Below are 21,730 nucleotides of genomic sequence, written 5' to 3' on the forward strand. Positions count from 1 at the left end.
TCTCTCTACGATAACAATGCTCGAGATGGCAGCCACAAAGTGGCAACGACCGGACACTTAGTCGACGTTGGCCATGGCGACATCCTGCTCCGTGAACTTGCCCTTCTCGGTCTCGCTCACGGCGCGGTTCTTGCGCTCCAGGATTTTCTTGCGGTCCTTGTCAAGCTTGAGCTTGGTGATGACCACCTTGGAGGCGTCGACGCCAATGGGCACCGAGGCGCCGTTGGCCTTCTCGCGCACCACACGCTCGACGTGAATGACGAACTTCTTGCGGTACACGGCAGTCACGCGGCCCTCACGGGACTTCTGCGAGCCACGCACGATCATCACCTCGTCCTCCTTGCGGATAGGCATGCTGCGAACCTGAAATTGTCAACAACAAAAAAGATAGGACCATAAGATAATATTCACACGAGCGGCCTGGCCTGAGCTGTCGTCCGTCTGAGAGTGTGGCGACACTTACGATTCCCGCGATGCCATGAAGTGCCAGCTCTAACCTGAAGCTGGTGCAGCTTCAAGAGAGAGTCTGACATGGACTTACAGCGCTGAAAGTACCAGTGTACTAACTTACATTGTACTTGTTCTGCAGCTCCTTGGACAGAGGCGCACTCATGATGACGCGGCGCTGCGTCGAGTGGGCGCCGAAGTGGGCCTTGCGGCTTTTGCGGCGCGACGAGGACACGGTCGAGTTGAACTTCACTGTAGTTGCACACACATTTTTGCGTTAGGGCCCTGCATCCCGAACGGCATTATCATTTTTCAGCAGCAACGTACTATTGTTATCACGTAAGAAAAGAGATACTGGACACTGCGCTGGAGCTGGCGGAGCGTAGAGCCCTCGACGCCAACCAAAACGATCACCAGAGCCGAATTTGACGGTTAACGGGGTCGGTCCGGGGTAGGGTATTCTGGCCCGGTTAATTTTGGGGTTTGTACGTAGAAAAGGCTTCGTTGAAGTCAGCATTTTAGAGGACACTGGTGGACACCCCACGCATTTATTAATTGGACTCGTCTAACGCTGACGGTAGCGAGAGGCGCGTCTTGTGCGGAGTCAGCAGACTGATTCTGGCAGACCGAGTCGTGTTGCGAACCTTGGCGGGTGCCACCTGCTTCTGCTTCTGCTCCTGCGCGTGCTGTAAGGGACGAATACAAGCACAAGTGTTAGTCGTGGAGGGGGGGGGGGGGGGGCTACGATTCAACGTTGTCATGAAGTGAGCGTACGTCGCGAAAGAGAGAAGCAGGCTCTGTTGCAGCCTGCATGCAGGGGTTTTTCAGGATGGCTGCAGCGGTGGGTCGCTGTGCTGGGTCGGGGTGCATCATCTTCGGAAGCAGCACAGGACACACAGGTCAGCTAACGTTTTGGCCATTCGAGAACAAGCGCGAGTCGTCCGCATTCGTACCTGTCGGATAATGTCGCCGAGCTCCTCTGAATATTCTGGAGACAGAGATGGAAGCTTTCGCTCTCGGAGATCATGCCACAGCTTCCCAGCCTCCGGTAGCGTTTCTCTTGTAGCAATTTCGAGCATCGTGATACCTGCAGCATCGTCATCAAGAAGCCAACAATGTAAGTCGACAAAACTACACTCGGAAGTTCTGCTATGCTTCTGCTTACCAAGACAAAAGATGTCTGCCGATGGAAGTCGATCGGCGCTAGAGAGCAGCTCCTTCGCCATATACTTGGCATCGCCCTCAAGGTCTCCTATCCGGCTCGACGCTTCGGTGGATGTCACCACTTTCCCCGCCATACCGAAGTCACCAATCTTTAACCGCCCGTCTTCCGTGATAAATATGTTGTCCGGTTTGATGTCCAGGTGAACAACGTCATGCACATGGAGGACCTTCAACCCACTTGTAACATCCCTGAGAATGGTCCACAAGTAACTTTCTGGGAGTGTCTCTCGATGTCGCGTTGTCATGAAGTCCTGCAGCGTTCCGCCCTCGCACAGCTCCATTTGCAGGAAGAAAAACCCTTAATCCAAAAAAATGATGTCAGTGAGCCATTCGAACGATATCATCATTTAAAAGGGCAGCAAAGTCTACCGTTCTCCTGCCAAGCCTGATAATACCGAACGATGTTGACGAAGTTATGCCGTGAGGCTGCCACCTTTTCTAGAACGGCGATTTCTTGCGCCAAGAGGTCACTGTCAGAGATTCAGTTGTGTCAGATATCTACTCCAATTGCGACTCACAGTTGTGTGCACTGTACCGTTCTCGATCACTTCGCAGCTCTTGCTTCGACTTTTTGATCGCAAAAAAACCTCCACCTCTTGGGTCCCTAACCTGTAGGTTGCAGCAACAGCACCAGTTAGTCGAAAGTTTAGCAGAATCAGAACTCGAATTTAATACCTTGAACACCTCCGCCGAAATTCCAGCACCCAGCCAACAAATGGTCTGCAAGTCTTCAAAAGAAGTCACGAAGTGATTCTGCACAACAACGAATTCAATCAACTACTTGCCCAACCTCGCACCAGCTCTTTTCATAAACACCCACCGGACAGTCCTCCACTTTCAGCTTCTTCAGCACAACCTTCTTCATCCGATGACGCAGCCGAGCAGTTACGGGACTCAGCATGGACAGCGTCGCTCCAAGATCACTGCTCAGCAACGTTGCCGGACTCGGACAGGGCGGTGACGCCGACCGACTGGCTCTGCACCAGCCAAACACCCCACACTCAGTCACCCAATCGCCTGCTCTCAACACTGCAGCAAACCAAAACCTTCTAGCGAGACTTCTGTGCGATGTTGGTGTTGTCTGTTCCGCCGAACTGGAGCGTCGACATTCCTTCTTACTGGGCATCCGCAGCACAAACCGACAGTAGGGCGGGTCCATCCCCCCGTACACGTCCAGCCTCTCCATGCGACGAGTGCGATAGCGAAAAGTGCCACCAGAAGCCGAAACGTTTGGACTATTTCGCTCCTCGTTGCTGCTGTCGAGGCCGCCGTTCTCCTGCTGTTCGTCTGTTTCATCGTCGCTGCTCATGAAGCTCAACGTTTTGTGCACGCGTGGGGACGACGCCTCGTTCAGTGCCGTATGCAGAGAGCGCGCCCGAGCCGGCGACGGCAACGTCAAGTCCCGCGCCATTTTGGTGGCAAAAAAAAATAGTTCTCCTCAATTTCGTTTCGGCCAATCGCAGGCCCTGAAAACAGTATTTATAGGCTAACCAAACTCAAGCTCAGCTAAGACGCAGTCGCTGTTCAAGCAAAGCGAGGAGATCATCGATGCTGGGCAGGATTTCGCATTGGCTGGCCACTCGCCACGAGGGCAGGGGCGGCGTTGGAGACGCCTTCGTGCAGCAGCGCTACGACACTCTGGTGCGTGGCTTTTCTTGGTTAAAGGGAAAATGAGGAATCTGAGAATACTTTGTGACGTATAGTCGCGGTTGAAGAACGCCACGTTAGCGGTGCTACGCAAGGAAAATGCGGTGGAATTGAGTGATGCAGAAGGTCAACAGCCAGTTGCTGGTGTTGGTCAAGAAGAAAACTTGGTGGCTGTGTCCCTGCCCAGGGAGCAGCGCCAACAGCTCACAGAACGCGACCCTTGTGTCGGAGAGCTCTGTACGTCGCTACTGTAGATACATTTTTGGTGGAGTGAAAGTGTTGACTAATTGGATGGTGGGCAGGTGTGGCTCTGGAAGAGTGTTTGGTACTGGGACTCAAGCCCCGCAGTGACGAGGAGCAGCCGTCCTGGTGGCACGTGCTGTACGCCAGCACACTCATTGTCGATGAACCGACGTTGGTGCAGAGTGTGCTGTCTGCTGCATTCTTATCGGAGGTTTGTGTGGGGGCTATTGTTTTTAGGAGTTGGTGATATCTGATTGCGATGGATGTGTGGATCTTGATAGACTGATCCAGGGAAGGCGCGTTGCTGGCTGAAGATCGCACTGAATAACCACACAATTGAGTCGAGTATTATGGTAAGCACTTGTGATTTTTGTTATGTTTGCTGTATTGCAAGCTGCTCACAGTTCACTGTTGGCGGCTTGCGTTGAAGATGATCTTTTCGATGGCTTGTGAGCACTTGATTCGCGATAACTACGAGGAGTGGTCATTGGTTCGCTGCTCCGAAGGGCTGGGCTTGTTTCTTGAATTGATTATCGCTCTTCGGGAGGTGCACTTTGCTATCGAAGTCAGTGGTGAACCATTCCGCTTGCCGGAGCAATCAGAATCGGTGGAAGCAGAGCCTAGTACTGAAACCAATAGCGGTGAAATGGTTGCTACAATCACTGATGCCGACATTGCTGCGGCAGTGGGAGTGTCACCTTCCAGAGCTGGGTCATTTTTGCCATCCTCAGAGGGCCAACCAGTGTTAGTCGAGATTGAAGACGCTAAAGATGTGGAGATTCAAGGGGCTGTGACCATCGCAGAGGAGGAGGAGGAAGAAGTTATTCAGTTACCTTCAGCCATTTTCCCACATCGTCTTAAGGGCATCAAGCCGTGGCAGTACGTGTTCGGTATTAGCCTGGCTTCAGTTTCGAAGAATCCATATCACAGCCGTTATGCTCTGATTGACCCACTACTGGCACTTCCTAATATTGTGAACGATTGTGTTGCGATACTGAGGCAAAACCCAGACACACCACGATTGTTTCGCACCACAGTTTTGAGCATTCGCTTGAACCACCTTCGAGAAATTGTGGAGACCGAGGGCTCGGTACCGACAGATCTGGATCCACAATGTGCAGGAGCACTGCTGTTAGACTTTTTGAAGAACCTGCCGGACTCATTGCTAACGGATGAAAAGTATGATGCCTTCGTTGCAGCTGGGCAACTGCGGGATGAAGACGCCAGTGTGCGCAATATCACGTGCTTGGTGAATGACTTGCCTGTTCATTGCCAAATCGTCCTGAAGAGAGTGATCAACCTGATGCATTTCTTACAACAACCGGAGCATACTGAACAAAATGGTGTCGACATTTCTACGGCTTCCACTATTCTTGCCCCAGTAATTGCTTTCAAAAAAGACACGGGGGCCGGCTTGCCATTTGATCGCCCGCGTGGGCGAACGCATTCTCAGTATCAAGATGTACGGTATGCAGCAGTGGGTGCCCAGGTAGTGGAGCGGATGATCCATCACTACGCGACTATTTTTCATAATGTGCGTGTGCAGGTGGTAGACGCACTGGAGCGCTTGGAGGCTAAAAAGGAGGCGATGCGAATGGTGTCTCATCAAATGAAGCTCCAGCCGCAGATGAATTTCTTGTCAGATAGACAGCAGGTGAACGAGATCACTCGATTGTTCCGCGCGCATTTAGAAGGAGGCAATAATTCCTCAGTTGCGCCGGACAATTCTGTCGTGGCTCAAGTTGCTGAGTGCTCGAAGGTTGAAATAGCGACCAAGATGCAGACTGAATTGCAGTCGAATACTGCCGTCAATTTGGAGCTACACTTGCTGGGAGCGACAGTTGCAACGCCGGTGGGGAGTGCCACCAGCAGCGGTGCATCTTCTCCTACAACGAGCGAAACTACAGAACAGGATCGTGTGATCATCTGGGAACATTTCGGGTTTAATAGGCAAACCATCTTGGGGAACTTCGATAAGGGCGGTGTGCTGATGCTTCGAGCTATTTTGTACTGGCTAAAGAACGACCCAGGCGCTCTACCTCTGTTAAAAATGCGCGCACTGCCGTCCGAGTTGCCGTCTTACGACGCAGGGCTGGTGGCGTCGTCCATCTGTGAATCTTTGGTGAAGGTTCTGAAATTATTGTACGTGAGGCACTGTTTACATGCGTGTACTCAAACTCTTGTCTTAGCTCATTTCTTTTGTTGTATGCCCCAGCGTAACACCGAAGCACCCGGAGATTGACATTGTGACGATGTCACTGGAGCCGTTTTGGGAACTGTTTGACGAAGACATGTACTTCAGCAAGCTGTTTATGTTTATGTTCCAGGTGTTCGATCAACTTTGGAGCGAGCTTGATCCAAAGGCAGCCTCCTTCACTCGCGTGATAACGGAGACCGAGGGGATCATGAACGAGTTGCTGAAGAAGGCACCAGTCACCGTAAACGATATGCGAATGGAATGGGGAGAGATAAGGACACGCCGCCTTGAAGAAGTAGAAGAAGAAGAAGAAGAAGAGGAGGAAGAGCAGGGAGGGTTGATTGAAGATGAGGCACTCCGGATTGCTGGACTTTCAGCAGACCCCTCTCTTGTGTCGCCGCCGTTGCGCTACTCCAAGAAGAAACCTTCGTTCGATTTTAACCCGGACGACTACAAGTCGAAGCTGATGGATACGTCAAACATTTTGACTCTCGAGCATATCGCCTATATTGACCATGCGTTGCCCATAACGAGTCAATTATGCCGATGGTTTCGAATCTATAGTGTAGAAGCAAACGGATCGTCGTTGGAAACGCTGCTTATACTGGCACAAAAGCAGAGCCCCACGTTGCTGGTGGTCAAGGACACGGAAGGCAACGTGTTTGGCGGATTTGCGTCGGACGAGTGGCATCGCGCGTTCCACTACTACGGCACCGGCGAATCGTTTTTGTTCTCCTTCGCGAACACAAGTGCAGCAGGCGGATTTGTGAAGTACCATTGGAGCCGTAAGAACAGCTATTTTATGCTCTGCTCAGATGAATCGCTGATTATGGGCGGTGGTGGTAACTTTGGCTTGTTCCTGGTGAGTATTCGATGTCGGCGTATGATTATTGAGGTGACTGACCTTGTAGCTGTTTGGTACTTCAGGATAGCGATTTATCTGCGGGGACAAGTGGCGCGTGCGAAACATTTAACTCGCCCCCACTGACTACTTCGCCCGAGTTTTCATGCGTCCAAGTCGAGTTGTGGGGTTTCACGACTGGAGACAAACCTCTTGCCATTGATCGACACAGGAAAAGTGTGTTGGAATAGCAGCTAGGCAGCCTTAAGAACGACATATCTTATTTACTCTAATCGGAGAATGATAGTAGCGATGCCATCATGTGCAAGTTGTGGGGAAATGACAACACGACCGGAGGTGCTCGTCGTCGTGACCCGCTGTGTTGCCTAGAAAATGTATTCAAAAATATAGTGGGAACATGATGCCATGTAGCCGCCTCATTGCATAATGATGTCTACTTCAGTTTGTGGCATCAATTGGTTGTCGAGCTCTGCTTCGAATCTCCGGAAGGGGGCTTCGACAGCCTCGCGCTACAAATAACACAAATGCGGCAAATTCATCAGAGAAATGGGACGTTGCCAAATGAACATAACGAACCTCTTCGGCGGTAGGTGTCGCGCTCGCTTGCAATTGAGGCTGCAATTGTGCCAGCTCGTGCGCGAATTCTTCTGAGAACCGCTGCAAAATTCGTTGCAAAAACGCCTTGAGCGCGGCGCACGCTGCGTCAGAGGTGCGGTCATGAAACAGCACTGCCTGGACGTTCTCATTCTGAAGAGAGATCATGATGAGTCCTCCTGACGAGGCCTGCAAGGTTTTCGACCGAAAATATTCGTCGAATCAGCAACAATAAACCTTCGTTTATGAAAGGCATTGTTCGCTTACAGGCATGGGACTGCTGCCAGAGCGGTCTTTCTTGTCCGCTCGGCTCGGGTCGAAGTGCGCCTGCACTACCTCTATTTCACAAACAGTTAGAGAGCACAGATACATGCAATTTGCTGTCTAAACCGCACCTCCGCCGTCGATCTCGCGCGCGAACTGCGTAAACGACATGACAAGCGCGTCCACGCCCTCCGCATGCGCCTGTGGGTTCCATTTCCACTGGTGCGTGAACAAGCACACGCCTGACTGCTGGTGCAGTACTTTGAGCATACGCAGCTCTCCAAGCAGCGCGTTCATCGTCGAAACAAGTTCTTGTCTAATATGCTCTAAAAACCCATCGATGAACCCTCATTATACTGACCGTCGTTATTACGGGGAAATAGACACTTTTCGATTATGAGTGGCATGAAGGCGACGTACCGCTTCCACGGCGAGGTGGTACACTCGTTCGAGAGCTTCCCGAGCGCCGCAGAAGCGTCCAACGAGTACGCACCGCCCGCAGAAGAGGAGAAGCTGAACCACTCGTACACGGGCAAGATGGACGGCGGCAAACCCATGCCAGAGCTCAAGTCGTCGGGACCTTACGCTGCTCTGGTATCGTCCATAAAGGTGCGCTCCATGCAAATTTGTATCAATATTTGCATTTACTGATGTATTTTGTGGTATCTGCAGCGAGCGAAAGAAGACAGCGAAGGGTTCCTCAAGGAACGCGTGGAAGGCCCCGTGCCGGCTAAGCTCTACAACCAATAGAGTCTTCTGCTGATCCTTTTCAACAAGCATACATCTTAAGTTTTCATCAGTTTCTAAGTGCAGTAGTAAGAGACAAAGCTACAGAGTCGATAGGTTGTGTGCACGCGCGAGCCCTTGGTGTTGTGCGTGCGACGAATGGGTCGCGCAATTGGTGAGAGTGTCCGACTTGCTGACCAGCTACTGCTCGGCTTCGCTCTCGTCGCTCTCGTTCCACACGGGGAGGGGCATGTGCTCCAGCTCGCGGTAGGAACGGTCTGTGGCGCGATGCCGCTTCTTGTAACGGCGCTTGGTATGTGGCACCGAGACGTGGAAGATCTTCTTGAGGCTTGGAACAAGCGGTGCCGCGTGTGTGCGCAGATGCCGACCAGCATAGTCGGTTTGGTTGGCACTTCTTGTGCCTCTAGCGGCGACGATGGCGGTGTCGGACGTTTCCGAAGCCTTCTGAAGATGCTTCGGGTTCGTGCACTCGGAGCAAAACCACGGGATGCCATCCGGAGGCACCATGGCGAGGTTCGTGCAGTTGAGATGGAAGGCTGCAGGGCAGCCATCGCAGCAAATGAGCTCGCCCGCCAGGCCACAGCGAAAGCAAGCATCTTCATTCAGATCGTTCTACAGGACGGTGAGCAGCACAAGTCAGTGAACAGTAATAACGCTTTCACGCAGCGAGCAACGGTACCTGGTCAGTGTTGATGAAGATCTGCTTGCCCTTTACGCGATAAATAAGGCGGTGAATTCGGTCCGCGTCGATAGAGCGAGACGACGGGATGCGCTTGTTCCACTTCGACTTGCCATTTGCGAACGCCAGAAGCTCATCAACACCCCTTGAACGTGCTTGGGAGAGGCCTAGGCGCTTGTGATTGAGCTTCGTGCCTAGGGGGGTACGCTTTGGATGTGCGAGTACAGGCTCCATCTTTTTAGGACGACCGCGCTTCTTTGGCGGGCGTCCCGGGCCTCTTTTCTTCGGCGGTGAAGGAATCGCGGGCTGAATTGTAAAATCGACCAACAAATCTGCTGTCCAGTCTGATTTACCGCCGCAGATGTAGCTGTGCAGCGCCCTCATCTCGGGCAAGTGCTCCCCGGCAATGATCTTTTCGTACCAGTTGCTTTTTCGTGGCTTCTTTTCGATGAAGTTACTTTGAGTCGCTAGTGGTGGAGTGAGCGATACATCCTCTTCAGTCGTAGTTGAGCATTCCGACGCTGGGCTGCTCGATGGTGGGTTACCGCGAGCTTCAACTGTGCTTACTGTTGTGTGTGCCTCCTTTTTCTCCAGTCGGCGCGGTCGGTGGCTAAGGAACAATCGACGCCTTGAAAATCCGTAATATTCCAGCCAGCTATCATCCATCTGCGCACTTTTGAGCAAAGCCAACGAGGTCAAGTGCACGGGACGCTTGAGCTCTGGTGGAGGCTCGTCCACAGGCACCTGCTTTTTCGCCTTTGCAATGCCCACACGAGGATTGAACGATGGGAGTTTGGACCGCTTGAGACCAATTTTGCCTGTGCACGCAGTGGATCCACATTTGCAATCAGCGGCCTCGCCGAAGTGAGAGAAATTGTAGTCGATGGTGATCTCCTCGTCGGGAGCGATGTTACGGCGTGAAAAAATGCCAATGCGCTGCATACCGTCCACATTCCTGTAGCGAGCGCACACAAACACTATTAGATGCTTTGATGTTAGGGACCGAATAGTCACTAGCAACTTACCATTTTTGCGTGACGCTGTTGGGGTCGCAGCTGTGGTTGATGAAGCGAGATTCGTTGCTGCGGTACTTGGCGTCAATCACGATGTTCTTCTCCAGCTCCATCATGTAGAAATTGGTCTAGTCAAACAGTCCAATCCTGGTAAGTACACAGCAACATAGCACACTGTGTAAAGCAACCCACCTCGCCATTGTCCCGGTACTTGATCATCCTCCGCTCGCACTCGCGGTCATCAATGACCTCTCCGACGTATTCAATGATAAACTCTCCCGCACTGATCTTCTCGCTCGCAACGAGTCCGAAGCCAGGTCCGGGAATGTACTCCACCCTCACCAACTTGAGTTCCCTCCTCTTAATGGCTCTGTTGCTGCACAAGCTTGAGTCGGGGGCCGAGCACGAATCGTCCGAGCAGCTAATGAACAGCATACGGTTGTAGCACCCTTCCCCACAGTACATAGTAGTGTCCACCTCATGCTGCTTCTCGTCCGGTTTATCCTCGTTGCTATCTCCACTGGCCACGAGCTCCTTCCTCGCCTTCGCCGTCGCCATCAGCGTCGTGCGCTTGGTCATGGACTTGTGCGTGTCCGCGCAACACGTGCATTTGTGCACGGGGAAGTCTGCGATGGGCATGGTCGTGGACACGTAGACGCAGCGGTTGATCTTTCCGAACGATGGCGGGCGGCGCACCCATTGGCGCTCCTCGAGGCTCTTGATCTCCGCCTCCTTGAAGGGCAATTGGAAGTCCACAACGTGCTTCTCGGGCGGTGATTTGCCGGCGCCGCGTCGCTTGAGGAGTGGAGGTGGCGGGGGCGGCAGGCGGCGCTTGTCCTCCTCCAACAGCTGCAGGAAGCTCGTCGTCTCCGGGTCCACCGTAAGCTGCGGCTGCGTCTCGGGCTCGGGAGCAGACTCCTGAGCCACAGGCTTCTTCTTCTTCGGTGGTCGACCAGGTCCGCGCTTGACGATTTTCGTGGGCTCGTCGCCAGCCTCGAGTTTGCGCTTCTTGGCGGCCACGGAGAACCGCCGCCCGGCCTGCTGCGGAGGCATAATATCGACGGCTGGGACCGAGGCGGTTGATTGGCGACTGCCTCACAAAAGTGGCGGGAACAATTTTTAAACAAAGCGGCCATAGGATTGGATGAAAATGCAGAATGGCTACATTGTGGTCCTCTGGTTGAGGACGATCACCTGTCTAAAGCTGTGCTTCCCTGGCGTTGACCTCGTCCAGCGCGGCCGCGAGAGTCGTCACTGCCTCGAGCTCAGCAAAGTCCAGCTGCGCCTTCTTGAGCACGCCGCGGATGTACAGGCGACACGAGTACAGCGCCTTCTTGGTGCCTTCCGCCAGGTAGTCCTCGGCCAGTCGAGAGGCCGCCAAGCACAGCGCCTCCACCTTCTCCTGCTCGCGCTCCCAGCCGGCAACTTGCAGGGCGCGGCACTGCTTCAGGCGGCAGTCGCGCGCCTTGTCGGCGCGGCCCTCTACGCCGTCGTTGAAGTGGGCGTACACCTGCCACACCCTGGCGTCGTTCGTCACGATGGACGTCACTCGGCCAAAGAGCATCGCTAGCTGCTTCTTGTAGTGCTCGTCGGAGCGCGGGGGAGTCGCGTCGGTGGCTGTTGCGGTCTCGTCCAACTCCGCCAAGTCATCATCGTCGCTTCGGTCAATTTCGTCCTCGTCATCAATGGCGGCGTTTTCGAATGCAGCAGCCTCAGCATCGGCCTTCTGCTCCATCTTCTTGAGAGAATCGGGGTAAATGATTGCTTCCACGAGCCACGCTAGCATCTCACTGTCAACCGGGCGCTTGTGCTTGGTGCGCATGTCCAGAAGCTGGTGCATGGCATACATGGCCTCACCGTACCGCTTGGTTTCCATAGCGCACAGCGCGTAGTTCTCCCACATCTGCCACATGTGACGCTTCTGCTTGAGCGCCTCTTGTAGCACCGCGAAAGCCTCCGCGAAGCGCTGGTTGTTTAAGTGGATGGAGCCCAGGTTGCCCCAGGCCTCGCCGTTGTCGGGCTCGAGCTGTACCACGCGAGTAAAGGCGCGCATCGCAAGTGCCCAGCGGTGGACACGCATCGCCATTGCACCCAGCGTGAACCATGCACCAGTGTGCATCGGGCCCACACGCACGGCATCTTCGTAATGGGGAATAGCTGCCTCGGGGTCTCCATTCTCGAAGTAGTGGCGTCCGAGTGATCGTTTGGCGCGAGCAAATCGCTGCTTCGAGAGTGTCCACGACGTCTCGTAGTGCGCTGGTTCCTGGGTGAGGTCTCCGAGCGTAACCCACATGAATGGTGTGGGGGCGATCTCCAGCCGCTCGCGCACAAGTCTCTCTGCACGCATAGGCTTATCCAAAAGCTGGTAGCACTTCACCACGTCATCCCACATCTCTAGCTCTTCGCAGATTTCAACAGCGCTGCCTAGGACGCCGAGCTTGAAGTAGCGCTCGGCCAAGTCACGCTTCAGCGCATACCGCGGGGGGAAGGCCAGAGAATACACAAACTGCATACGCTCGCGAGCTGGGGCAGAGTCCGCAATGGACTCTAGCGTGTTTTGAGTGATCGTGAGCCGCGTAGTGTGTTGGTCCACCAGAGCCTGCATCTGCAAGACAGCGCGCTCACGGCGCTTGGAGCTCTCGCATTCGAGCCATGCTCGCTCCAGTAGAGCTGTGGAGTACACCATCCAGTTGTTAGGGTTTTCCAGCACGCGCGTGACGTAGGGCATCATCTCCTCCCGCGTGAGACCGTCGTTGGCGTTGCTGTTCTTCACGTCCAAACACAGTCCCAGCAGCACAATCTGGTCTATGATCTGCAAGTTGCCCTGCTCTGTGAGCTTGTGATCTTCGAACGCAATGCTTTCCAGAAGCACATTATCCTGGTCCACCTGGTCCAGGTTCACATTGCGATAAGAAGCCTCGCCTTCCTGAACAAGTCTTTGGATCTGCTCTTCGTCAGCCGTCAATCCGTCGGCCGACGGAGCAGCAGCTGCAGATTCACTACTGTCTTCATCCTCGTTTTCAGTTGTGGCTTGCTTTCCACCAAAGTCCACGTGGGTCGTTTCAGCCACAGCTGTGGCGTACACAGAAGCCCCCGTGTCCTCGCTCTGGGGTTGCTTCTTCGACGCCGCGAGTAACACCATCTGAGCTACACTTTTCCGCTGGAACTTGGTACGCTTACCCAAAGACCCGCTGAGCTGCACACTCACGCCCGAGATCTCCTTAGCACGCGCAAATGTAGCCTTGCCATGTTTGTTCTTGTCGAAGTAGTGCTGTGTAAGGCCCCACTCCACATTTGCACGAGCGAGCAGATACTGAGTATCCTTCTCAAATGCAAACAGTTCCGTCATGTTCAGCGTCTGAATGTATCCACGGCGAGCTTCAAACCACAGTGTGTTGGACGGGTGCTTAGCAAGCAGCAGTCGCTCGTGCGCGACGGCAGCACGAGCGTTCCACCACGCGGCCGACTTGATCTGCTCGAACAGCTCTCCAAGCGCACGGAGAGCCGCACCGCCCGTAATCTGGCGTTTGGCGGGGCCTTCAGTGACATCATCGGATACTTCGTTGTCGTTCTGGCCGTGCACAACCTCGTTGGCAGCCACGGACCAGTCGTTGTACGCGTGGTTGCCCACAAAGTCCAGCAAGCAGCGGCCGACGAGCAAGAACTGCGGGTACTCGCAGATGGAGAACGGACTTTCACCGTCCACCTGCAGTGCTACAAGCGCATCACTATGCGCCTTCTTGTTGTCGCTTTCGTTCGAGAGCGTCAGGAGGCGCGTCGTCTGGCCGAGTACGTCACGGAGCGTCTCCTTCTCGAACGCCGGACCCGTGTAATTGGCTTGCACGTACATGTCGAAGAAGGTAACGCCCACAAAAAGGATCTCGTACGCAGTCACGAGGCGGCTCTCGACGCTGTCGCTTTGGTCCAGCAAGTAGCTCTGCAGTGCCGTGGCGATGCTGACACAGAGGTGCGTGTCCTCGTCCTCGTTGTCCTGCTCTTCGCTGCGCAATCGGACCACCGCTTCCAGGAGCTTCTGCGCTTGCGGCAGCCGCACGACGTCCGCGTACTTACCCTGGCAGATGAGTTCCGCCATCGTGAGCACTGGCGCCATCTCGTCGGCGTCCTCGAGCGCATCCAGCGCATCGCGAACGCTCGTGGCGTCGCTCTCCAGCACCGCGCGCTCCACTGCAATCAGACGCTTCTCCATCAGCTTTTGAGCCTCCTCCTGTGAGCTGTCGATGGCCGAGAGGCTCACGCCGCACAGCTCCTGCATCAGCTCGTCCGTGTCGGCCATTGCTTTGAAAAGTGCCCAAAATATGGGCCAACATTTCGGGCGTTCATTGCGACTGTGACGTAAAAATATATGATTAGAGGCGTTACAATATGTAGGGGCGATAACATATGTCATTTATCTAGCTTTCCGTCTTTATATTTTGGCGCAACCATGGCGGACGCGGAGCAGGACCAGCTGACGAACATGACGCCGGCGCAGAAGAAGCTGTTCGAGCTGCGCATGAAGATGAATGCCGGACGGAAGGCTAACAAGCAGGTTCGGCGGTTCGGCCGGGCGTGGCCCGCATGCTGAGTGTGAGAAGGGAACGACGTGCTGACGAGTACATTATCTGTAGGAAGTGGCGGCGGAGCACGACCGCGTGAAAAATAATGACAAGAAGGCCAAGAAGGAGGAGCGATATAAGAAGCGAGAGGTTCGTTACAATTGCCATTCTCTTCTGTCTCTGGTCAACGTGGGTCTCACGCTGTGGTTCCGTCCAACAGGAAAAGAAGCTAGTGGCAGCAAGTGGCAAGGCGCATCTGAACGAGACAGGTTGGTGATCATTTTGGAAGCTACTGTAGTGCTGGGAGTGTGTGGCTGATACGATGGTGTGTTGTTTGAAACGACAGCGGAAGTGGCGGAGGTTAAGGCTAAGAAGGCTGACAAGAAAGAGAAGCGGAAAGCAGCCTTCGGGTGGGACGTCTTTAACCAGGACTCGCTGTACAAGGGCTACAAGAAGCGACTAGTGAGCTTGCCGACGGCAGAAGAAAACACGACTCCAGTGACTGCTACAGGCGACGATGCGCTTGGCGACGAGCTGGCTTACGGCAAGGATGACAACGTGGAGGAGGTACGTACTAGGCTACTAGACAGAAAGCTGCATGCAGGGTGTCAACTCATGCTGATGTTATGGATGTACTTCGTAACGACGCAGGCCAAAGTGGATCGCATGGCGCAGGAGCTGGAGGAGCGCATCAAGGCGCGCAAGAAATTCAGCCGCCGGCGCCAGCACTACGAGGGCGAGGATGTTGACTATATCAACGGCCAGAACCGCATCTTCAACCGCAAGGCGTCGCAAGCCTTCGACAAGTACACGGTGGAGATACGACAGAACCTCGAGCGCGGTACTGCCTTGTAAAGTCAGCCCCCACACGGCGAAAAACATGCATTGTTGCTTTACTGAGTTGACCTGTTCGGTCTTCGTGGCGTGTGTTTTGATGCCTGCAACTCATGGTTCGTGCGCTGCCCGGTCATCTTAAACTTCGTTCGCAGGACGGGGAGGCAGTCCGTGATCGTCCTTTGCATCGGCGCGACCATCTGCATCGGAGCTGTGCTCATGACGTACCAAGCCATCAAAAGCACCATCAAGCACGCTGGCGAACCTTTCGAAGTCAACGTGTGCAGGTAGATACCGGTAGTTGCGCCGCATGGAGCCCCGCATGATCCCGACACAAAATAGGCTAAGCACACTGCAACGAGAGATCTTGAGCATTTACTTGCAATATATTGACAGTGTAAAGCAGTATGCTTGCAGTAATCCATTTGGATACGACTCGCCTGCGCACACGGGCTGCAAGGCTAGTCTAGCCGACCGTAGAGTAGTGCAAGTATAGTCCCAAGACGCATTTACCAGGCGCCACGGAGCTCACCCTCACGGTCACGGAAGTTGACAGACGCGGCCTTCAGGTCCTGCACGCCCACCATAGCCTCGCCGAGGTCGGTGGAGATCTCCTTGAGGATTTTGGGGTCCTTGAAGTGGGTCACGGCCTGCACCATAGCGCGGGCGCGCTTGGCCGGGTCGCCGCTCTTGAAGATGCCCGAGCCGACGAACACGCCGTCCATGCCGAGCTGCATCATGAGCGCAGCGTCCGCGGGGGTGGCGACACCGCCGGCGGCGAAGTTCACCACCGGCAGCTTGCCCGTCGTGGCGACCTGCTTCACCAGCTCGTACGGGGCCTGCATCTCCTTGGCAGCCACGAACAGCTCGTCCTCGTCCATGGACTGCAGACGGCGGATCTCGCGGTGCACTGCGCGGGCGTGGCGCACAGCCTCGACGACGTTGCCGGTGCCGGCCTCGCCCTTGGTGCGCAGCATGGCAGCACCCTCGGCAACGCGACGCAGGGCCTCGCCCAGGTTGCGGCAGCCACACACGAACGGCACCTTGAACTTGTGCTTGTTGATGTGGTTCTCCTCGTCGGCCATGGTCAACACCTCGCTCTCGTCGATGTAGTCGATCTCGATAGCCTCGAGGATCTGGGCCTCGACGAAGTGGCCGATGCGGACCTTGGCCATCACGGGGATCGTCACGGCCTTCTTGATGGCATCGATCATCTGCGGGTCGCTCATGCGGGCCACGCCGCCGTCCACGCGGATGTCGGCGGGGATACGCTCGAGGGCCATGACGGCCACGGCGCCAGCCTCCTCGGCGATGCGCGCCTGCTCGACGTTCGTCACGTCCATGATGACGCCGCCCTTGAGCATCTTGGCCAAGCCGGCCTTCACGAGGAAGGTGCCTTCGGTGGGGGTTGTCTGGGAAGCCATGATGTAGTCTTGGTCGAAGCTTGAGATGCGCGCGGCGAATACAGGAATGAAATCGGCTGCAGCGCACACGTATGGCTACGGTGGCCCACAAGTGGCCCGAAAACCTGTTGAACTCGATGTTCGGGGTGGTCCGCAACCTGGACCACTCACCAAACCTTATACCGGTGGTTGAGTAGTCCGCATTGATCCCCAAACAGTATCCCAAACAGTATTAATAGCGCGTGGTGGCATGCATCACCACCAATACGCACTATTGCTTGACGGCATCGAGTCTCTGTGGCGTTCTGATACCCGCACACAATGGCAAGCGCAGTGATACCCAACAAATGCGGACTACTCAACCACCGGTATAAGGTTTGGTGAGTGGTCCAGGTTGCGGACCACCCCGAACATCGAGTTCAACAGGTTTTCGGGCCACTTGTGGGCCACCGTAGCCATACGTGTGCGCTGCAGCCGATTTCATTCCTGTATTCGCCGCGCGCATCTCAAGCTTCGACCAAGACTACATCATGGCTTCCCAGACAACCCCCACCGAAGGCACCTTCCTCGTGAAGGCCGGCTTGGCCAAGATGCTCAAGGGCGGCGTCATCATGGACGTGACGAACGTCGAGCAGGCGCGCATCGCCGAGGAGGCTGGCGCCGTGGCCGTCATGGCCCTCGAGCGTATCCCCGCCGACATCCGCGTGGACGGCGGCGTGGCCCGCATGAGCGACCCGCAGATGATCGATGCCATCAAGAAGGCCGTGACGATCCCCGTGATGGCCAAGGTCCGCATCGGCCACTTCGTCGAGGCCCAGATCCTCGAGGCTATCGAGATCGACTACATCGACGAGAGCGAGGTGTTGACCATGGCCGACGAGGAGAACCACATCAACAAGCACAAGTTCAAGGTGCCGTTCGTGTGTGGCTGCCGCAACCTGGGCGAGGCCCTGCGTCGCGTTGCCGAGGGTGCTGCCATGCTGCGCACCAAGGGCGAGGCCGGCACCGGCAACGTCGTCGAGGCTGTGCGCCACGCCCGCGCAGTGCACCGCGAGATCCGCCGTCTGCAGTCCATGGACGAGGACGAGCTGTTCGTGGCTGCCAAGGAGATGCAGGCCCCGTACGAGCTGGTGAAGCAGGTCGCCACGACGGGCAAGCTGCCGGTGGTGAACTTCGCCGCCGGCGGTGTCGCCACCCCCGCGGACGCTGCGCTCATGATGCAGCTCGGCATGGACGGCGTGTTCGTCGGCTCGGGCATCTTCAAGAGCGGCGACCCGGCCAAGCGCGCCCGCGCTATGGTGCAGGCCGTGACCCACTTCAAGGACCCCAAAATCCTCAAGGAGATCTCCACCGACCTCGGCGAGGCTATGGTGGGCGTGCAGGACCTGAAGGCCGCGTCTGTCAACTTCCGTGACCGTGAGGGTGAGCTCCGTGGCGCCTGGTAAATGCGTCTTGGGACTATACTTGCACTACTCTACGGTCGGCTAGACTAGCCTTGCAGCCCGTGTGCGCAGGCGAGTCGTATCCAAATGGATTACTGCAAGCATACTGCTTTACACTGTCAATATATTGCAAGTAAATGCTCAAGATCTCTCGTTGCAGTGTGCTTAGCCTATTTTGTGTCGGGATCATGCGGGGCTCCATGCGGCGCAACTACCGGTATCTACCTGCACACGTTGACTTCGAAAGGTTCGCCAGCGTGCTTGATGGTGCTTTTGATGGCTTGGTACGTCATGAGCACAGCTCCGATGCAGATGGTCGCGCCGATGCAAAGGACGATCACGGACTGCCTCCCCGTCCTGCGAACGAAGCCTAAGATGACCACCTGAGACACCGCAGTGACGATGAATGCGAGCGCACACAGAAGCATGGCCCAGTCCCATGCGATCATGTTGAACACGGCAAACTTAGCCGTCGCTGCAGCTGAAGAATACAGCACCATCAGTGCCGTAGTGGCCGACGCTACCTCAGGCACGATCCCCATCTCGATCATGAGCGGGCCGGTGACGATTCCACCACCGACGCCGAAGAGACCAGCAATCAGACCGGCACCGCCACAAGCCAACGGGAAGCGAACGACAGTCTTCCTGGTCCAGTGGATATCACCCGCTGCGAACACGTAATTGACCGACACCTTGCGGCCGTGCTGTCGGAACAGGTATGCGGCTGTGCAGACGCCAAAGCCAACAATCCATGGCACTTCCATGACCAGCAGCACCCAGTACGCAGCACCACCGCAGGTCACCGCTGCGCCACCGATACTTGCTGCCACGATGCCCAAATAGCAGAGAATGATAACTCCTTGCTTCGGCAACGAGAAATGACGCTCGCGTTCAGTAATCTCGACGAGTACCTCGTCGTCCGCCCCACCGCATTCGCTTGACAAACTTCCGGACCCTTTCAAGAGGGAGTCACTAGCAGAATCGCCACCCACGTCGACAGTTCGTTTATCGTCCGTACACGAGCTTGGTGAGCATACAGCCGCGTACGCAGCGGCTCGCTGCTCCTCTGCTGTTGGAGCGGGGGCGATTTCTTGCACTTTGCAACTTTTCATCTCGGCACGGTGCATCTTGATGCCTTTCGAAACCGCACGCGTACCGCCCAAGACGAGCACCACGACGAAAAGCAGTGAGAGCAAGTAGCTGGGTAGCAGCTTGGCAAGTATGGTTCCCACTACAGCGCCGCCCATAACGAGCGGAATCATGGAAAGAGCCAAGTCGGAGTCGATAAGTGGACGATCCACTGCTGGGTGACGTTTGCGTATGTTGAACCAAGCATTGGCGACGGCTCCGCCGACGATGGCAAGATTGGAAATGGGCGTAGCGCGCTTGATGTCGAAGCCCATGATGAGGATCATCGCCGGTACCAAGATAGTCCCACCGCCGACGCCGCCTGCTGCCGAGATTGCGAGCCCCAAGGCGATGAAGACTAACGCTAGCGCGTCGTAGGTGTCGAATGACGAAATGCTGCGCAATTCTGGGACTCCATCACTCGAACGTTTGCTGCTGCTAGCATCGGACGAAGCGGCGACTGTCAATGCGAACACGGAGATCAACACAGCCGTTAGAACCAATGGCGAGTGCTGGCATGGATAGAATTTGCCCATGACAACTCGAGCCGGTCGCGCGGGGAATGTCGGGAGTGTTTCAGCTCGATCCAAAGTCGCGTGCTCGGCAGAAAATAGGTGTCCACGCTGAACGTTTTCCGCCGTTGGAGGTCACTTCAACAAAGCCACACCCCTTGATGCGAGGCGAAAAGGAAACTTCCGACAGACCAGTCGCGTGGTGAGAAGCCAAGTGCACGCTTGTCCTGACAAAGATAAGATGCATGCGATGGCTCCGTAGCGACATGGAACGAGCGCTCCCAACGCCATCAATGATCAACGTGATCGTGCAACCAACGCACACAACAATACTAAGGGTAAACTTTCACTATATTAGCTGTGTATACCACGGCACAAAGCTCCCTCCGACTGTGGAGCTGACAACTTCTACTAGCTACAAATGTCGGCGGAGAAGTGGTCACCAGCGTCGTCCACGGTGGACTTGATGGCCTGGTACGTCATAATCACGGCACCGATGAGCACGGCCGTAGCGATGCACAGCACGATGATCGATTGGCGACCCGTCCTGCGAACGAAGCCCAAAATCACCACCTGCGACACTGACGTCACCACGAAGGCCACCGCGCACAGCAGCGCTGCCCAGTCCCACGCGATCATCTTAAATACAGCAAACTTTGCTGTAGCTGCGGCGGACGAGTACAAAATCATCAACGCCGTCGTGGACGAGGCCACCTCTGGCACGATGCCAAGCTCGATCATAATGGGGCCTGTGATGATGCCGCCACCAACACCAAACATACCGGCGACAATACCGGCGACCGCGCACCCCAGAGGGAAATACACGACAGTTTTCTCCGTCCAGCGGATGTCACCCTCCACATACTGGTAGTTCACAGCAGCCTTACGCAGGTACACCTTGTGAAGGTAGCGTGAGGTGTACACAACGAAGACAGCTACCCACGGGATCTCAATGAGCAGGATCACCCAATAAGCGGCACCTCCGCAGTCGACGGATGCGTCTCCGATACTCGCAGCCACGACACCGAGGTAGCAGATCATGATAGCAATATGGGGGGCCCAGGCAAAGTGACGTTCCTTCTCAAGAATCTGCGCCAGTGAACCAGTTGAACCGGCCTCGTCGCCCGTCGACGCCGACGTACTCAGACGCTTTTCCTCACCTTTTCCTGCAGTCACGGGCGTGCTGGTCTGGACGTAGACGCCAGGACTAGCCGGAACGTCCGCAGCGACCTCGTGAGCAGCAATCTCGGCCTCTTTTGTCTTGGCGACCTCCTTCTTGTGCAGGCGAATGCCCTTTAGCAGAGTTCGCGAGCCGCCGACAGCGAGCACCACGACGAAGAGCAGCGACAGGACGTAGCTCGGAATGAGCTTGTTGATGAGCGCGCCCAGGACAGTGCCACCGATCACGACGGGGATCATGCCCAGCGCCAGCTCCGGGTCGATCAAGGGTCGATCCACCGTCGGGTGGCGCTTGCGCATGTTGAACCAGGCGTTGGCCACGGCACCGCCCAGGATGGCCATGTTGGAGATGGGCGTCGCGCGCTTGATGTCGAAGCTCATGATGAGCACCATGGCCGGCACCATGATGACACCGCCGCCCACGCCGCCCGCGGAAGACACGGCGAGGCCGATCACCATGAACGCGATGGCGAGCGCATCGTACGTGTCCATCTCGGAGATGCTGGGGACGTCGTCATCGTCGTCGCTGCTGTTGGCAGAGGCGAGAGCGGCGAGCACCACGAATACGAGCGTTGCACGGCGTGCTACCGACATGAAGCCCATGATGCGGTGCTACGACCAATGCCGCGAATTCTGAAGTGCGCGACAGCGACACATCGGTGGAGAGCATGTCGCCAGTTGTTTGGTGTGGTATTCCGCAAATCGAACATCGTGAGTGATGGTGGCTTCCGTTTTAAGGCCACATTGCCAGTTTCAGGT

General features: G+C 55.7%; 12 protein-coding genes across 12 annotated transcripts; 4 read left to right on the forward strand and 8 right to left on the reverse strand.

Moving 5' to 3' along the window:
- Positions 1 to 57: 57 nt before the first annotated feature.
- On the reverse strand, positions 58 to 964 carry KRP23_8650 (60S ribosomal protein L26-1; the record flags this gene model as incomplete). Its single annotated transcript, XM_067894117.1, has 3 exons — positions 58 to 363; positions 572 to 699; positions 775 to 964. The coding sequence occupies 3 exons, from the start codon at positions 962 to 964 to the stop codon at positions 58 to 60; spliced, it is 624 nt and encodes a 207-aa protein (XP_067743582.1).
- Positions 965 to 998: 34 nt separating this feature from the next.
- KRP23_8651 (putative protein kinase) lies at positions 999 to 3,082 on the reverse strand (the record flags this gene model as incomplete). The annotated part of the gene is made up of 9 exons (XM_067894118.1): positions 999 to 1,133; positions 1,222 to 1,320; positions 1,401 to 1,534; positions 1,613 to 1,969; positions 2,041 to 2,141; positions 2,207 to 2,280; positions 2,347 to 2,424; positions 2,492 to 2,648; positions 2,718 to 3,082. The coding sequence occupies 9 exons, from the start codon at positions 3,080 to 3,082 to the stop codon at positions 999 to 1,001; spliced, it is 1,500 nt and encodes a 499-aa protein (XP_067743583.1).
- A 137-nt stretch (positions 3,083 to 3,219) lies between these two features.
- On the forward strand, positions 3,220 to 6,850 carry KRP23_8652 (TLD domain-containing protein 2; the record flags this gene model as incomplete). Its single annotated transcript, XM_067894120.1, has 7 exons — positions 3,220 to 3,312; positions 3,375 to 3,555; positions 3,621 to 3,772; positions 3,843 to 3,914; positions 3,992 to 5,703; positions 5,777 to 6,620; positions 6,686 to 6,850. The coding sequence occupies 7 exons, from the start codon at positions 3,220 to 3,222 to the stop codon at positions 6,848 to 6,850; spliced, it is 3,219 nt and encodes a 1,072-aa protein (XP_067743584.1).
- A 186-nt stretch (positions 6,851 to 7,036) lies between these two features.
- On the reverse strand, positions 7,037 to 7,775 carry KRP23_8653 (uncharacterized protein; the record flags this gene model as incomplete). The annotated part of the gene is made up of 4 exons (XM_067894121.1): positions 7,037 to 7,129; positions 7,197 to 7,403; positions 7,482 to 7,552; positions 7,610 to 7,775. 4 exons carry the CDS (start codon positions 7,773 to 7,775, stop codon positions 7,037 to 7,039), a joined length of 537 nt encoding a protein of 178 aa, XP_067743585.1.
- A 108-nt stretch (positions 7,776 to 7,883) lies between these two features.
- KRP23_8654 (uncharacterized protein) lies at positions 7,884 to 8,228 on the forward strand (the record flags this gene model as incomplete). Its single annotated transcript, XM_067894122.1, has 2 exons — positions 7,884 to 8,087; positions 8,151 to 8,228. 2 exons carry the CDS (start codon positions 7,884 to 7,886, stop codon positions 8,226 to 8,228), a joined length of 282 nt encoding a protein of 93 aa, XP_067743586.1.
- A 177-nt stretch (positions 8,229 to 8,405) lies between these two features.
- KRP23_8655 (Histone-lysine N-methyltransferase ASHH3) lies at positions 8,406 to 10,970 on the reverse strand (the record flags this gene model as incomplete). The annotated part of the gene is made up of 4 exons (XM_067894123.1): positions 8,406 to 8,837; positions 8,905 to 9,859; positions 9,930 to 10,045; positions 10,110 to 10,970. 4 exons carry the CDS (start codon positions 10,968 to 10,970, stop codon positions 8,406 to 8,408), a joined length of 2,364 nt encoding a protein of 787 aa, XP_067743587.1.
- Positions 10,971 to 11,115: 145 nt separating this feature from the next.
- On the reverse strand, positions 11,116 to 14,211 carry KRP23_8656 (Tetratricopeptide repeat protein 27-like protein; the record flags this gene model as incomplete). The annotated part of the gene is made up of 1 exon (XM_067894124.1): positions 11,116 to 14,211. The coding sequence occupies one exon, from the start codon at positions 14,209 to 14,211 to the stop codon at positions 11,116 to 11,118; it is 3,096 nt and encodes a 1,031-aa protein (XP_067743588.1).
- Positions 14,212 to 14,361: 150 nt separating this feature from the next.
- KRP23_8657 (Pre-mRNA-splicing factor syf2) lies at positions 14,362 to 15,328 on the forward strand (the record flags this gene model as incomplete). Its single annotated transcript, XM_067894125.1, has 5 exons — positions 14,362 to 14,466; positions 14,546 to 14,623; positions 14,694 to 14,742; positions 14,820 to 15,040; positions 15,125 to 15,328. 5 exons carry the CDS (start codon positions 14,362 to 14,364, stop codon positions 15,326 to 15,328), a joined length of 657 nt encoding a protein of 218 aa, XP_067743589.1.
- Positions 15,329 to 15,816: 488 nt separating this feature from the next.
- On the reverse strand, positions 15,817 to 16,731 carry KRP23_8658 (Pyridoxal 5'-phosphate synthase subunit PdxS; the record flags this gene model as incomplete). Its single annotated transcript, XM_067894126.1, has 1 exon — positions 15,817 to 16,731. One exon carries the CDS (start codon positions 16,729 to 16,731, stop codon positions 15,817 to 15,819), a length of 915 nt encoding a protein of 304 aa, XP_067743590.1.
- A 509-nt stretch (positions 16,732 to 17,240) lies between these two features.
- Positions 17,241 to 18,155, forward strand: KRP23_8659 (Pyridoxal 5'-phosphate synthase subunit PdxS; the record flags this gene model as incomplete). Its single annotated transcript, XM_067894127.1, has 1 exon — positions 17,241 to 18,155. One exon carries the CDS (start codon positions 17,241 to 17,243, stop codon positions 18,153 to 18,155), a length of 915 nt encoding a protein of 304 aa, XP_067743591.1.
- Positions 18,156 to 18,373: 218 nt separating this feature from the next.
- KRP23_8660 (Sulfite exporter TauE/SafE family protein 3) lies at positions 18,374 to 19,816 on the reverse strand (the record flags this gene model as incomplete). The annotated part of the gene is made up of 1 exon (XM_067894128.1): positions 18,374 to 19,816. One exon carries the CDS (start codon positions 19,814 to 19,816, stop codon positions 18,374 to 18,376), a length of 1,443 nt encoding a protein of 480 aa, XP_067743592.1.
- Positions 19,817 to 20,203: 387 nt separating this feature from the next.
- KRP23_8661 (Sulfite exporter TauE/SafE family protein 3) lies at positions 20,204 to 21,574 on the reverse strand (the record flags this gene model as incomplete). The annotated part of the gene is made up of 1 exon (XM_067894129.1): positions 20,204 to 21,574. One exon carries the CDS (start codon positions 21,572 to 21,574, stop codon positions 20,204 to 20,206), a length of 1,371 nt encoding a protein of 456 aa, XP_067743593.1.
- Positions 21,575 to 21,730: the final 156 nt, after the last annotated feature.

This window comes from Phytophthora ramorum (assembly GCF_020800215.1).
Source record: "Phytophthora ramorum isolate Pr-102 chromosome Unknown Phyram_PR-102_s0007, whole genome shotgun sequence".
Classification (NCBI taxonomy): domain Eukaryota; phylum Oomycota; class Peronosporomycetes; order Peronosporales; family Peronosporaceae; genus Phytophthora; species Phytophthora ramorum.